General features: G+C 42.1%; 1 protein-coding gene across 3 annotated transcripts in view; it reads left to right on the top strand.

Annotated features, from left to right (window-relative positions):
* Positions 1-1,527: 1,527 nt before the first annotated feature.
* Positions 1,528-16,107, top strand: part of usp22 (ubiquitin specific peptidase 22) — a 221,793-nt gene continuing 207,213 nt past the window's right edge. The window contains exon 1 of one of the 3 annotated variants that reach the window (XM_063058610.1): positions 1,528-1,984. In XM_063058610.1, coding sequence (XP_062914680.1) covers positions 1,865-1,984 — 120 coding nt within the window. In that variant the 5' untranslated portion in view covers positions 1,528-1,864. The remainder of the gene's footprint in view (positions 1,985-16,107) is intronic. The other 2 variants (XM_063058609.1, XM_063058612.1) reach the window with 2 other exon arrangements.

Below are 16,107 nucleotides of genomic sequence, written 5' to 3'. Positions count from 1 at the left end.
TTACACATGCTAATAGAACATGCTGATTGGTTATGGTTTGGTACCTAACTTCCCTTTTATTTTTAAAAGGGTATTATTTTTGCTGCCCAGTAAAATACCAGGACCATTTTAGTATCCAGGAAACTTTGGAAGATCAGCACTAATGTGCCCACTGATTTAAAACTGCATCAGTGGGCTCCGTGTGACAAAAGACAAGAGTGGGTGAGGCCTGCAGATTTCCTGCTGAGGAAGATAAATGGATTCCTGTTCTTATACAACCAGTTGCTAATTCAAAGCCCTGTCAGGGTAAAATATCCTATAACCCAATGCCACAGCTAACTTTTACCTCACAACCTTAACTATAGTTCACTACATCATTCTGTCATTAGTTCTCATGAATGCTTGTTCTGTATAAATACTTGTTTTTTAACTCATTACAGGCTGTCAGTAAATTTGTGTGGCTTTTTTGTCCTTTCAATTTGTCTTTCTCTTAATGACACAAAATACTTTGTTCCTCGGTCTCACAAGACCCTTGATTTCTTTTCCTACTACTACACCTTCTGTAATGGAGGCAGAAACATTTATTTTACAGCCTCAATTATTTCACTATAGCTACATGGTGATATTATTCCCAAACAAGGTGGATGATTTCACCATCAATTACGGTGACACATTGCTATAAAGTGTGACAAAAGCCAGGGGGTGAAGGCTACAAATTTCATCCTCTGAAGAAAAAAAAATTTCTGTTTTGTACAGCCAGATGCTAATTCAAAGCCCTGCCAGGAAAAAATATCCTATAAACCAATACCACAGCCAACATTTATCTCACAACCTTTAAACTGCATTATTTTGTCATTAATACTCATCAGCGCGTGTTCTGCATAAAATGTGTTGTTAGCTATGGCAAGAGGCAGCATTAACCTCTTTAAAGTATACTGTGGATGGGTAATAAGCGCTCGACTTGGCCAATAGAACATGGATGGATAGATTAAAAATAAGCAGAAATATTAGCCTTTTCTCTTTCAATTACCCACTTCCTAAACTGCCTGAAATGTCAACACAGAACCTCGGGCGGCGATGGCGAAGATCACGTAACGGGATTATTTCAAAATAGTGGCGTGTGCGTATAAATCCACAGACACCGGCCTAAAACCTCACTTCCCACGGCATCCATGACTACATCACCACGATAACTGACAAAAGTGAAGGCAAAGGAGGAAAAATGATAGGTGCTGATTGCCTATTCCATTTTCAAAATTCTTCTAGCTAAGGACAGGCGAAAACCAAGCACCTACTCCCAGAACTGTGAAGCAGTAACAGGCGACCCAGCGCCGCCTCACCATTTACAGGAAACGCTTACAACAGGAACCGGAAGCATGGCATGCAAATTCAAATACAGCTCCTCCCAATGATGGACATGCAACCAACCAATCGGAGGAAAAACTGGATGAAAAGGAAAGAAAATTGTCCAATCAAGACAGAAAACTAGGAGGTAATTCCGGCGGCACTGTGAGTTTGTTCTCCACCTCCTGAAAAACGAAGCTTACCTGGACCGACAGCTGACGGATGGGTTGGTGACCAATCAGAGCTGCAATTGGGTCAAGGGGAGTTGGCACTGAGCCAATGAGAATAGAAGGAGTGGGCGTATTTTCCGGCAGTGCGGCTGGTCTGCTCCCCTCCCCCCCCCGTGCCGCTATCGCCTGACGACCATCATCCTTTGCCGACGCTATGGGCTTTTTCTTCATATAAATAATCGGAGCCGCGACGGCGGCGGGCGGTACTTTGGGGGGGCAGAAAACGGGTTGGCGAAGGAGGTGGCAGTGCGGGGATAGATTGTGGCCCGAGGTTGCGCGGTGGCGGCAGTGCTTGTGGTGCGGCTCCTGTCATGAGTCCGGCCGGGTGCTCCCATGTGAACAGTTTTAAGGCGGACAATTGGAAGCAGAGCCTGCGAGTGATTTACCAGTGCTTTGTGTGGAGCGGGACTGCGGAGAGCAGGAAGAGGAAGGTAAATGCTGCGCCTGGCTGGGCCGGGCCGGGCCGGGCCGGGTAGGGTAGGGCTGGGTCTGAGGGCGGTTTCTGTACGGTGAGAACAGTTTCTCTGCCCCTCACTATCCTGGTGAGTGATGCAAAGGGAGGCTTCTGCACTGGTACAAGACTAGCTACTTACAGCGACGGATGCTGGCGGAGCCTTACCTGGTATCGGGACAAATAGAGATACCATGGAAGCTCAGGGATCGATAGGCTGTTGGGCAAATATATGGTGAGGCCCTTTTGATTGGCACAGCGGTGGCCAGGTATATTGGACAGAACTCCGTTTTGGCACGTCGCTGGGCAGATGTGCGGTATATCTCCCAAGCTGAAGTCCACTGGTAATATTTGGTGCCTCTCCCCGGCAAACTGATGCATGGTGTTACAAGGGGGAGGGAAATGGGTGGAGTCTGTCACTTGATAATAATCGGCCGATGCTGGTGGAGCTCTTCGTGTGCAGTAAGTGACAGATGTAGAGGGGATGTTTCCTTCGTTCATTTAGGGATAGGTACGGTGGGCGCCCCTCACTGGTGGAATAATAGGCCTAGAAGCCTGATGTTTTGTGTAAAACGCCTGAACTTTAAAATTAAATAGTGAAAGATGATACATGCGTGGAGAAAATGGTTAATGTGACCACTTTTAAAGTGAAATGTGACAAGGTTATTTATTAGCAAAAAGTGAAGTTGGGATTGCTATCATGAAACATTTTCTTTTACAGGGGAGTTAATAATGTCTGGAACGGTTAGATGTTATTCAAGAGTAGTTTCCATAGAAGGGTCATTTTCGTGGGATGCATGACTTCCCTTCTATGCAGTTTATGACTGACATTTTTTGTGCAACCAGTAAGGCAAATGATATAATTTGTGGTTATTAGTTTTGTTGAGTCATCAATATTTGGTGGTTTTTTTTTTGCTTAAACCACCACATCCAGGAAAATTAGCATTAGCTGTATTGGAAAATATTCACACAGAATAACTTGTGTTAATGATGCTTGCATAGCAGTGTTTGTGCATCCCTGACAAGACAAAGGAAACTGACTAGCTAACTGAAGAAGTTTGGAGTGTGAGCTTTGACAGTTTTCGAATTTCTCAAACTTCCTACTTGGGTGAGGTAGATCCGGGATATTTGTCCCATGGGGATCAGTGTATGATGGTGCAGCAGTATAATTTGGAATGTAATGGGGGAGGGGGTAGATCTGAGAGGGGTGGCTTTGGGGGTAGATAGTTTATAAAAATTGTAATTGCATCTGAAATTTTGTGTACATTTTTTACATTTCTGCGTAACTGCTGTATTCTAATAACAAAAGTAAAGGAGAGCTGTGCGGAAGGCTTATTTGAAGGAAAGCAATTTATGTTGTACAGTTTATTGAGAGATGCAGTGCAGTGCGGAATAGGCCTGTTTAGTCCCTTGAGCTGTACTGCCAGTAAACCCCATTTAATCCCAGCCGTTTTACAATTGCCCACCAACCTGTGTCTTTGGACTGTGGGAGGAGACTGGAGCACCCGGAGGAAACCCATGCAGTCCACAGAGGACGCTGGGCTTGAACTCCAATGCCCCGAACTGTAATAACATAATGCTAACCCCGGGTTGACTGTGCTGCCTTTGGGGTGTATTTGGAAGGAACTTTTACATGCTTGGTATATAGGTTAGTTTTGAGTGGTATATGCCAGGAAGTTGAAATGTGATCTCTATTGACCTATTGCATTCTTAGAATAGGGAAAAACAAGTCTTGGAATTGTGCCAATATATATATAATTGCAAGCCCTTTTAGTAATGTTTAAGTTCTGTAATTTAATGTTAAACTGCGCAAATGAATTTCTAGTTCAGATACGGTTTGCAAAGCATCACCACCCCTCTCCTCACCTACAATGTATAATGAGCCTTTTTTTTATCTTTGAATACTCTAACAGATTTATGGAAGTAGATCTCTTCAGAGAATGCTTTGTACTTTCCTGCATAGTTCATGAATAAATGTCTCTTACATAATGTTGTAATTCCTTTATATCTCTTGTATTGATTGTACATTTTACTTGTGATCTGTGTGTATCTACTTAAGAAGAAACAATTGTTTTGAGGCGAATTAACGTCTGCGGATTGGGAGGAAATCAAGGTAACATGGCGGGTATAAGTAATTGGGATTGAGGGAGGCTTTAGGAAATGCAGGAAAGAAATTGGAGATTTGAAAAAAGGTCAAATTGGCAAATAAGATCAAGGAGAATCCCCAGACCTTCCAAGTTTAGCAGGAAGGTGGCCAGGGAAAGAGCACTTCTCCTTGGGATCAGAGGGATAACCTGGAGCAACTTGGTAATTAGAAGATTTTGGATAGTTTTGGACGTGTAGGTGATGAATTCCTAGGGCTGGATGTGATCTTTCAGGTTGTTATATGATGCAAGTGAGGAGATGGCTGGGGCACTGGCAGATAGTTGTATCTTTAATAGCTATTGCCAAGGTACAGATGCTTGGAGGATAACTAGTCTTTTCCTTTAAAGAGGCAGCAAGGATCAGCCAGATAACTGTACTGGTAGGAAAACTGTTGCAAAAGATCCAAAGAATTGGATTTGGAATGGTAGGGGGTCAATCATGGAGTAGGGCTTTGTGTGTGGGGGGTGGGGGGGAAGTCCTGTCTCTCTAATTTGCTTGAGTTTTTGTTTGAAGAGGTCAGAGAAGGTTTAAGAAGGGATACTAAATGAGTCAGGTGCTTGTGTAAGGAAGCCAGTGGGAATGAACCTAATGTGGGCAGGCAAATGGATTTGGTGTAGATGGGCAAAAATGTTGGCAGGGCTGATGTGAGCCAAAGGTCCAGTTTCTGTGCTGCTGGATTCTGTAGTATAATCTCACCAGACTAAGTTTTCTAATTGTCCCAACAAATCTGTCACATCCAATTGACCTGTAATTTTTTTTAAATTTGTTAATGGAAAGTAGTTGGCCATTTGCAAGTAGTAGGTCTGTGTGCTTATTTAATGTGAGACTAAGTTGAAGCAAGCCTTTTGTTTTGTTGGGGGAAGGTGTACTTTTAATTATTCCATCAGATTTTTAAAAATTTGAATCTTCTGTCATTACTATTTAATAGCTGTCAAATTTTTTCTCTGCTTTGTCTGGGAGAAACAGTTTCGGGCATCAACTCTGAATGTTTGAAGTAATGGCAAGTAAGGGGCTTTTGTTATATGCTTACAATTCTAGTCTCAGAAGTTTTACCAAGGCTTTGTATTCCATTTGTTTAGTCATCCAGTGTGTTCCTCCTGTTTGTTTCAGTGTATCTATTTGTTAAAAACATACAATGTAATATACTAGAAACCTGATCTTGCACTAACAATATGTAGAAAGCCAGCTCTTATGGCTGGGTGGTGAAATCTCTTTAATGAGTTTTGCTTGACTCAGCAGACTTGTGTAGATTCCAATTTTTACAAAGTGCTCCTCATTTGGCATTGGTGTAGTATGGGACAAAGACATTCTAGTGGGGGTTCCTTTAATTTGGTAAAGATTGTGTGTATAGTGTATGCACATTTTCATAAGATTTTCCTTTTTTTAAAAAAAACACAATTCCTCAGCAGTTAATCCTCCTGGCTTTAGTTTCCATTGAAGATGGGAAATGTGCATTTTTTCACTAATGAAATCTAAATTACACTTGAAGGAATTGTAATTTTTGAGACAGTTTCAGAATTTTCCACGTGTTGGAATCTTTTGTGTCAATTGCTATTTGAAAATTGGCATGTCTTACTTCATTTAATCCAATTTTTACACAATAGTTGTCAAAAATGGTTGAAATTTTGTAAGCAGTTTTGTGACCCAACCAGAGTCACCCTGATTTTTTAACTTTCTAGAATGCTCCTAATTCTTGGTTTTGAGCCACCTTTTGGAATCTCTTGAGTGCTGTTGGGTAGAAGGTTCTGAATTTGGATTTGGTGGATAGGAGCAGTGTTACATTTGCTAGTAAGGAGAGTATAATTTTGAGGAGCTTGTACGTGGTTGTGTTAGTGTTCCCACATACCTGCTCATAAATAAAGTACTGAATTATTCTGGGGCAGAATCCTTGGTGTTCCTTGTATTGACCTGGCCAGCAGGCCACCATCCAGTGGATGTGCATGGGAAATTTCTCCTTTTGAAGTACATATACCCAGTCTCTTATGGGTAGGATGATAGTGTGGAAAGCAAGATAGAGCAGAACAAGTTTGAGCAATTTTCTTTGAAGATTCTATTGACCGAGAATTGTTTCAGTATAAATGTACTCATTCAGATTTGTGCTCACAAATCAATCACTTGATTATGAGCTTCAATTGTGATGTTAAATGAATAAAATTGCCTCAGAACCATTTGAGAGATACTGGCGTGGAGCAATCTGATTGTAGCATTTAGATCTGACCACTTCTATAGTGATATTTAGCATTTGTAACTTGCTGTATCTAGCTAACTGAACAGAATTTTTCTTTATTTCAGATTTCCAGCATCTGGAAATATTCTTAAGTGAAAGATTAAGGAGTTGACAATTGACGAAAGTCAGTCAAGATGCCATGGTAGCGTAGTGGTTGGAGGTGTTCCCGAGTCCAGAGTTCAATTCCAGCGCAATTCTGTGAAGTCTCCCTGTGGAATGTCTAGGTTTTCTCCAGGTCCTTGGGCTTCCTCCTATAGGCTGGGTAGGTTAGTAGGTCATTGTGAGTTGTCCTGCGACTAGGCTCGGGTTTTTGGGGTTTGCTGGAGTCACTTGGCTGGGATGGCCTGTTCCGTGCTGCATCACAAAATGTAAGACTGCAGTGCGTGAAGCTTCTATATTATGGAGGATAATGCTAAATACTAAGTAAACAAGAAAAGTCTACTTTTCCAGTTTAAGTTCATTGACTATTGCTGTGTTGTGGCTACTTTAGTAAAATACCAAAAATACTCAATGGAGATATTACAGTCATGCAGTTTGGATTGGGAAAACTCTTGGATAGACCTTTTTGTGTAAAATAAAAATGACATGACTGATGCAATTGAATTGTAGGTCAGCTATTTCTATATTCTATTTCATAGTGGTTGGGGAGGGGGTGAAGAGTTGCTAAATCAGCAGTGTCCAACCTGGGTTCCAGGGACCCCTTGATTAATGGTAGGAGCCCATGCCATAGAAAAAGTTGGAACCCCTGTATTAAATGAATTCCACTTTTAAGCAGCTCTATTACCTATATCACATATGCATCTTAAGTTGCACTAAGGTTTTCTCCTGTCTCAGTTTTTATTCCTGTCCCACTCAAGATTTTTTTTGAAAACAGAAGTCTTCAAATCCTGCTTAATTGCTTAAAGCAATTCTCTTTAGTTATTGATGTGAAGGGAAGTAACATAGAAAGCATAGAAAACCTACAGCACAATACAGGCCCTTCGGCCCACAATGCTGTGCCAAACATGTACTTACTTTAGAAATTACCTAGGGTTACCCATAGCCCTCTATTTTTCCAAGCTCAATGTACCTAACCAAGAGTTTCTTAAAAGACCCTATCCCTATCGTATCTGCCTCCACCACCGTCATTGGCAGCACTCCACACATTCACCACTCTCTGCATAAAAAAACTTAACCCTGACACCCCCTCTATACCTACTTTCAGGCACCTTAAAACTGCGCCCCCTCATGTTAGCCATTTCAGCCCTGGGGAAAAAGCCTCTGACCGTCCACACGATCAGTGCCTCTCATCTTGTACATCTCTATCAGATCACCTATCATCCTTCATCACTCCAAGGAGAAAAGGCCAAGTTCACTCAACCTATTCTCGTAAGGCATGCTCCCCAATCCAAGCAACATCCTTGTAAACCTCCTCTGCATTCTTTCTATAGTTTCCACATCCTAGTGGGGTCTGACCAGGGTCCTATACAGCAATAACATTACCTCTCAGCTCTTGAACTCAATCCCACAGTTGAAGGCCAATGCACCATATGCCGCCTTAACCACACAGTCAACCTATGTAGCAGCTTTGAGTGTCCTATGGACTCTTAATGTATTAAGTAACTTTTTTTTACACAAAGCTGCTAGTAATAAGATAAATCAACAAACCGCAGTTGTCTTACCTCGTAGTTCTCTAGGATGCTGGTGAATATTGGTGGCTCGGGTTGAGGTGTTTGATGTTGTGGTGTTTGCCAAGCTTGGCAACCAATCTGCAGACGCTTCATCACCAGTCAAGGAGACATCCCCAGTGCACAGATGCCGGTGCCTCCCTCCGGGAGTGCCCACATTCACATAGTCCCCCCAACCCCCATTTGCTTGCCCCAGTCCTGACTAGCCACCTCCCCACCTGTCCTTCGAACTCTACCAGCTCGCACTTCCCTGGCTCCTAAGTGGCATCCACCCTGACATGTTTGTAATGGAGTTATCAGAAGAAATTCAGAATCAGGTTTATTATCACCGGCATGTGTTGTGAAATTTGTAAAACACTCAACTCACTTGCAGTACATGAGGACTGAGAATGACACCACTTTAACTGGGACATCAGAGGTTCTGGCGAAGACAAACAAAAAGCAGGAACACAAATTTTTATAAGTATGTTTCTACTTCCTTCTCATTTGATCTAGATCTGACATAATTCTAGACACGTCTCATCTTGGTCTTCTCTGTTCCAACACATTTCCAGGCTTGGCAATCTCCTCATCAGACAAATGTAATGGTATTCGTAGTTGGCGGAGAGTTTTAGTGATATTTTCATTATTAGAACTATACATGTTATGGAAATCACAATCTTGCAGATGTTGAAATATAAAATAAAAACAATGCTGGAAATGCTCATGCAGCTTCTGTGCAAAGAAACAAGTTAAATCTTCATATTGACCTTTTATCAGTCGGAAAAATAGTTAGATTTAAGCTGATGTGTGTGATGGGGCTGTTCCATATGAAGCCCAATTGTTATTTTGTGTTTAAAATACAAAGGCAGACTGATCATGTTGTGCCTTAGCCAATAAAGGAAAGTAAATTGTAGAATCGTAGAGCACTCACAGCACAGAAACAGGCTCTTCATACCATCCAGTCTGTGCTGACCTGTTCTTCTGCCTAGTCTCATCTGCCTGGACCAGAGCCCTCTATACTATTCTCATTCATGCAGATATCCAAACTTAAATGCTGTATTTGAACCTGCATCCACCACCTCAGCTGGCAGCTTATGCCATACTTTCACTACTACTGAGTGTACAACTTGGCTGTTGTCCTTTTTCTTGTGCTGCTGCACCTCTGCAATGAGCTTTTGACTTGTGGAGCTCATTTACTTGGAAAGTAGGAAATGTTTCAGCCTTCATCACTTCCACCACAGAATAACTATGACCTCAACATTTGTTGAAGCTGTCTTGTGCTGATGTATATTTGAAAGATTAAGCTCCAAGTTATCATGTTTACTGACACACGAGACTATTGGCATTGCGTATAATGTCTGCAATCAAATCAACCTTTCTGTTCAATCCTTCTCCAACAGTAAGGTTCTAATGAGGAAAATGTGGATGTCATTGAAATCTCACTCAATTTCTTTAAAATGTCTTGCTAATGATTATACTTGTTCTTTATCACCTGATTGGTGTTACTTTTTATTTATTGAGAAATAGTGTGGAGTTGGCCCTTCCAGCCACTCCACCCAGCAATCCCCCAACTTAATTCGGCCTGATCATGGGACAATTTACAGTGACCAATTAACCTGCCAACAGGTACGTCTTTGGAATGTGGGAGGGAACTGGAGCACCTGGAGGAAACCCATGCGGTCATGGGGAGAAAATACGATCTCCTTATAGGCAGTGGTGGGAATTGAGCCTGGGTTGCTGAAGCTATAAAGCGTTGTGCTAACTACTATGCTACTACTAACTACTATGGCCACGACTGAATAGCAGAGCAGACTTGATGTGCTAAATGGCTTAATCCTGCTCTTGTATCTTATGGAGTCTGCTTTACCATTGAATCATGACTTTTTTTCTAAACTCATTCTCCTACCTTCTGCATCTCAGTGATCAAGAACAAATCAACCTCTGCCTTAAATATACCCAATGACTACCTCCGTGATCATCTGTGGCAATGAATTCCACAGATTCACGATGATCTGGCTGAAGAAATTCCTTCTCATCTCAGTTTTAAAGGAGCATCTCCTTATTCTAACACTGCTTGGATCAGACTATTCTCCCCCCCCCCACCCCCAATCCATCTGAAGGCCTAAGAACATCAAACACTTTTTCACCTTAGTTCTGAGGAAGGATTAAGGATTGCTGATCAAAATGTTGACTTGTTTCTCTTAGCACAGCTCCTGGTTGACTAGTCGAGTTCATTCTGCATTTTTGTTTCTGACATAAGTCAATTGGCTTGTTAAACGAACCTATTGATAAGTATTGGCAACTTCACACTCTGTTGTCGCAAGTGTTAGAGATCAATTTTTACTTTGGACAAATCATTCCATATACACATCATCAGTCTATCAAAACCGATGCTTTATTTGAAGCTCCATTACAGTAAGTGTACCTGTTGTACAGAAGAAGTGATTCAAGGATGTTCTCAAAATCTTAAGCATTGCATCTCCTTTGTCTCATGAGATTCCCTTACCCATCACTATACAATGAAGAAGAATTTCGGATAGCATTGTGAACCTCATTCATTTTTCAGGAACACAAAGAAGCTCAGTGCAACTGATAAATTACCTCCTGGTGTCTCACCTGTGGCAGAAGCTGAGTAACCTCCTCACACACACATCAAAATTCACAGATCTGAAGTGAAAGCAAGTCATCTTTGACTGTAGAGGGTTGTCAAGAAGAGGTGTCTTTTGGTTCTTGACTCCCTTTGTATTGGGACTGGTTTTTCACAACCTACACTACCCTGGATGGATTTTTGATGTTTCCTACCACATCTTATAATCTCTCTTGTTTGAACAATAGTAACCTTAGTGTATCCACAGAACTAATTCATTGCTAGAATCCTTTTGGCAAACTTCTTCCACACATTGTCGCTCCAGAAGTATAGTACCTAGAATCAGACCTATTATTCCACATGTGGCCAAGCCAGTGATTTGGGGAAAAAGTCTTATGACCTCCTTGGCATTGTATTCCTGGACATTATTTTAACAGCTCAGGATTCCATATACTATTAACAGCTTCCTCAACCTGCCCTGCAATTTATGTTGAAGTTGTACTCCCTTTGCTCTGTGTGCCTTTTTGAATTGTCCTTCTCGCCAAGCAGTTCTGTGTTCATTTTCATGCTGTGATTTGCCTATTCTATCAACTAGCCAATTTCTGTCTATCCACACATCTGCAAACTAGTAGATTGTACCTCACAGACAAGATGTAATTGACATGAAACTATTAAATTAGCAAAACATTGTGTTTCAGTCATCTGTTGGCATCACCCATGTTGATGCCATTGCCCCAGCATACCACTGCATAGAAGCTTGTACTGGCGACAACAGACTGGTAGAACATATGAATGAGAGGCCTGCATACTCCAAAGGACCTCAGTCATCTCAGGAAGTAAAGATGACTCTAGGCTTTCTCATACAGTCTTTATATTGATGCTCCACTCAAGTCTGTCATCCAGGTGCACCCCCAGGTACTTGTAGGTCCTCACCACATCCATGTCCTCACCACCAGTGGTAACAGGGAGCAGTGCAGGCTTAGTCTTGTTAATGTCCATCACCATCTCCTTTGTCTTACTGATGTTGAGCTGCAGATGATTCAGCTTGCCTCCACCAGGGCCCTGTATTTATCCTCCGGTCCTCAATTGTAGAGCAATGTTGTGGATCTTTGGACCTGGACCCCAAGATGTCTCTGTTACTCCACATTTTAAGAATTCTGCTATTAACCTTGTAGTCTGCTTTCAGGTTTGATCTTTTCAAGCTTGTAGTGCATCTGGCACTCTGCCCAGCTTTGCAGCCTGCCTATATCCGCTGTAGCTTATGACATCCTTCTACACTATCCCCAACACCAGCAACTTTGTGTCATCTGTAAATTTACTAACCCACCCTTCGCTTCCTCATCTAAGTTCATTATAAAAATTACCAAGAGCCGATCTTGGTGTTGCTGACCATCTACTCCCACACTCTGCCTTCTATTGGAAAGCCAATTATTTTTTTAATCCATGTGGTCTATTTTCCAAAGATCCTATGCTAATGACTTTCTGGATGAGCCTACCATAGGGATCCTTGTCAACAACTTAAGATACAAATGCATCACCTTCACTGCTTTGCTTTAATCAGTTTGTTTGTCACCTTGGAAATAATTCTCAGGCTCATAATTTCCCACTCCTAACTACCTGCAACCTAGGTGCAGCTGCCTCCCTGTAAGTCCTCTATCAGCCCCTCAGCCTCCTGCATGATCTTGGGTTCATGTAGCTCTAGCTCCACTTCATTACTGTAGTCTGCAAGTATACATGTGTAGCTGGTTGCACTTGCAGGTGTAGTTGTCAGTAAAACGTGAGGCCTCCCTATCTTCCCATAATCTGCAGGAGAAGCGTTCAACTGCGCTGATTGCCATTCCCACTGCTCTAACTCTGAAATAAAAGAAAGTGCTTATAAGAACCTCACCTTAGCCCCTGCTCACTTACTCTATCACTTCATGCTGATACTTCTTGAGCCCATTTCCTATATGCATTTTTAAAGCATAATCTTTGCACTAAAATGGCACTTTGTTTTCCATGATTCTTAATGTTTTTTTTCTGGCAATAATGCTCACCATACAACTCTGGACCCAATTTCTGTGTCAGGACCCATCTCTCAATGACGGCAGTGATAAAATTCACTACTTCTGCATCAGCACAACCCTAAACCTGTAATGAAGTTCATCTGCTCTGCTTCAATTCCATAAGACCATGAGACAGAGAATTAGGCCATTTGATCCATTGAGTCTCCAAAACCATTTGATCATGGCTGATTTATTATTCTTAACCCCATTCTCCTGCCTTCTTCCTGTAACCTTTGACATGGTTACTGATCAGAAACCTATTAAACTTCACTTTAACTATATTATATGACTTGGCCTCCACAGCCATCTGTGGTAATGAATTCCACCCTCTGGCTAAAGAAATTCCTTCCCACCTCTGTTCTAAAGGGACATTCTTGTTTTCTGAGGCTGTGCCTTCCGGTCCCAGTCTCTCCCGCTATTGGAAGCCTCTCCATGTCCACTCTGTCTAGGCCTTTCAATATTAAATAGATTTCAGTGAGATTTCTCCCCCCCCCCCCCCACCGCCTCATTCTTCTAAACTCCAGCAAGTACAGGCTCAGAGCAATCAAACACTCCTCATTCCCTTTTCATTCCTGGGATCATTCCCATGAACTCCTTGACTCTCTCCAATGCCACCACATCCTTTCCTAGATAAGGGACCTAAAACAACTCACAATGCTCCAAATGCAATCTGACCAATACCTTATAAAGCCTCCGCATTACTTCCTTGCTCTTAAAGAATGCAAACCTTGCATTTGCTTTTCTTGCTACCGCCTCAATCTGCAAGTTAACCTTTAAGGAATCCTGTATGAGGACTCCCAGATCCCTTTTGCTTTATTTCTGAATTAGCTCACTATTTAGAAAGTGGTCTCTGCCTTTATTCCTAATACCATACACTTCCCTGCATTTCCCAATTCTTGGCTCATTCTCCAAATCTGTCAAGTCCTTCTGCTGACTGTTTCCTCAGTACTTCCTGCCCTTCTACCTATCCTTGTATTATCTGCAAACTTAGCCACAGGCCCATCAATTTAGTCATTCAGATCAATGACATATATGTGAAAAGAAGCAGTCACAAAAGCTTGGGGAACAGCACTAGTCACTGGCAGCCAACCAGAAAATGCCCCCTTTATTCCCACTCTTTGCCGCCTGCCAGTCAGCCAATCATCTGTCCATGCTAATATTTTTTCACCATAGGCTCTGATTTTGTTTTAACTGTCTCATGCATGTTACCTTGTCAAAGGGCTTCTGAAATTCCAAGTAAGCAACACCCACTGACTCTCCTTTGTCTGTTCTGCTAGTTATTTCCTCAAAGAATCCAACGGATTTGTCAGGCAAGATTTCCTCTTAAGGGAACTATGTTGACTAGGGTCTATTTTATCAGGTGTCTCCAAGTACCCCAAAATCTCATTGTTAATAAACTGTTGCTAACTATTGAAGTCAGGCTAACTGGTCTATGGTCTATAATTTTCTGTCCTTTAAATCCCACCCTTGAAGAGTGGAGTGACACTTGCAATTTTCCATTCCTCTGAAACTATTCCATAATCTAATGATTCTTGAAAGATCACTGCTAATGCCTCTACAATCTCTTCAATTCCCTCTTTCAAAACTTTGGGGTGTAGTCCATGTGATCCTGGTGACTTACCTACTCTTGTACCTTTCAGTTTCCCAAGCATCTTCTCCTTTGTAATAGCAACCGCACTCAATTCTCCACCCGTCACTCAAATTTCTCACATACTGCTGGTGTCTTCCACAGTGAAGACTGATGGTCATCTGCTATTTCTTTGCCTCCCATTCCTGAGGAGACATTGGATTGTGTAGAGGGGGAGAGAGTTTAAAAGCAAGCGGGGACAGTTGGCATATTTTGTGCACTACATTTCTTGAGGAGACATTGGATTGTGCATAATTAGGCACTTGGCAAGATCCAATGGGGGAAAAAAAAATTAGATTTCAGCTGATTTCAGTGTGATTGGGCCAGTGTTAGTGGGGAGTTGAGGCTTTAGTGAGGAGAGGCATAGGCTGTAGGTAGGTTTTCTTCTGTTATTTATTTTCTTTCTCATTGCGCATCTAGAGTAGTGGGGATGCCAGATAGGATAGTGGGATGTGGGAAGACTTGATGACTACACCCACAAGAAGTGCATCCAACAGCAGGTTCTAACAGACTGTGTTAAGGAGTGGGAGCTGAAACTGGATGAACTCCAGATCATTTGGGAGGCTGAGGGGTTGTTAGACAGAACATGCAAGGGAGGTAGTTACACATGTGCAGGACATGGGTAACTGGGTGATGGCCAGGAGGGGGAAAGGGTATAGGCAGCCAGTCCTATTTGGGAGGTGGGTGGAATGAAGCAACAGAGAAAAGCCACAATGCTCAGGAAGATCATGCAGTTTAATAAGAAGCTAAGTAGATGATGGGAGAGGGAGGGCTTCAGATTTTTGAATGATTAGGCTTTCTTCCAGGAAAAGTGGGACCTGTACATAAGGGATGGCGTGCATCTGAACTAGAAGGGGACTAGAGGGAGGGTTGCTAGTGCTGCACGGGTGGGGGGGGGGTTAAACTTGAGCTACAGGGGGATGGGAACCAGAACACCAGAACAGATAGTGGAGTGGTTGTGGAGAAAGATGTTAAGCCTACATACCAAGTCAGGAATGGAAAGTTTGAGCATGGTGGGACTAATATTCTGAGTTGTGTATATTTCAATGCAAGGAGTGTTGTAGGAAAGGCAGATGAGCTTGGGCATGGATCAGCATGTGCAATTACGACATTGTGGTCATTAGTTGCAGAATATTGGCTGGCAGCTCAATGTTTCAGGGTTCTGTTGTTTTAGACGTGATGGACTAGATGATAGATGTGATAAGGAGGTGGGGTCGCATTACTAGTTAGAGAAAATATCACTGCTGTACTCAGACAGGACAGACTGGAGAGCTTGAACTGAGGCTATGAGCGGAACGGAAGAATAAGAAACACATATCCATGTTAATGGGATTATATTATAGATTACAGTTTGCGGGATTTAGAGGAGCATATTTGTAGAAAGATTACAGACTTTTGCGAGAAACAAGGTAGTGATAGGTGATTTTAACTTTCCACATTGATTAGAACTCATGTACTGTAAAAGGGGTTGACAGGAAAGAGTGTGTCAAATATGTTCCTGAATCAGTAGGTAGAAGAGTGCAATACTAGATTCCTTGTTAGGGAATGAGTTGGGGCAGGTGACAGATGAGTTGGGGAACACTGGATAATGATTATAATGCCATTAGTTTCAAGGTAATTATGGAAAAGATAAGTCTGGTCCTCGGGTTGAGGTTCTGAATTGGCAAAAGGTCAATTTTGATGACATCAGAAAGGATCTGACAAGTGTGGATTGGGACAATTTTTTTCTGGCAAAGCTGTACTTGGCAAGTGGGAGACCTTCAAAAGTGAAACTTCAGAGGTACAATTTAATGTCAGAAGTGTATACGGTATGCATACTGAAA

Source organism: Mobula hypostoma, chromosome 9, assembly GCF_963921235.1.
Source record: "Mobula hypostoma chromosome 9, sMobHyp1.1, whole genome shotgun sequence".
NCBI classification, from domain to species: Eukaryota; Metazoa; Chordata; class Chondrichthyes; order Myliobatiformes; family Myliobatidae; genus Mobula; species Mobula hypostoma.
The sequence above is the reverse complement of the archived record's forward strand: the minus strand, read 5'-3'. Positions and strand labels throughout refer to the sequence as shown.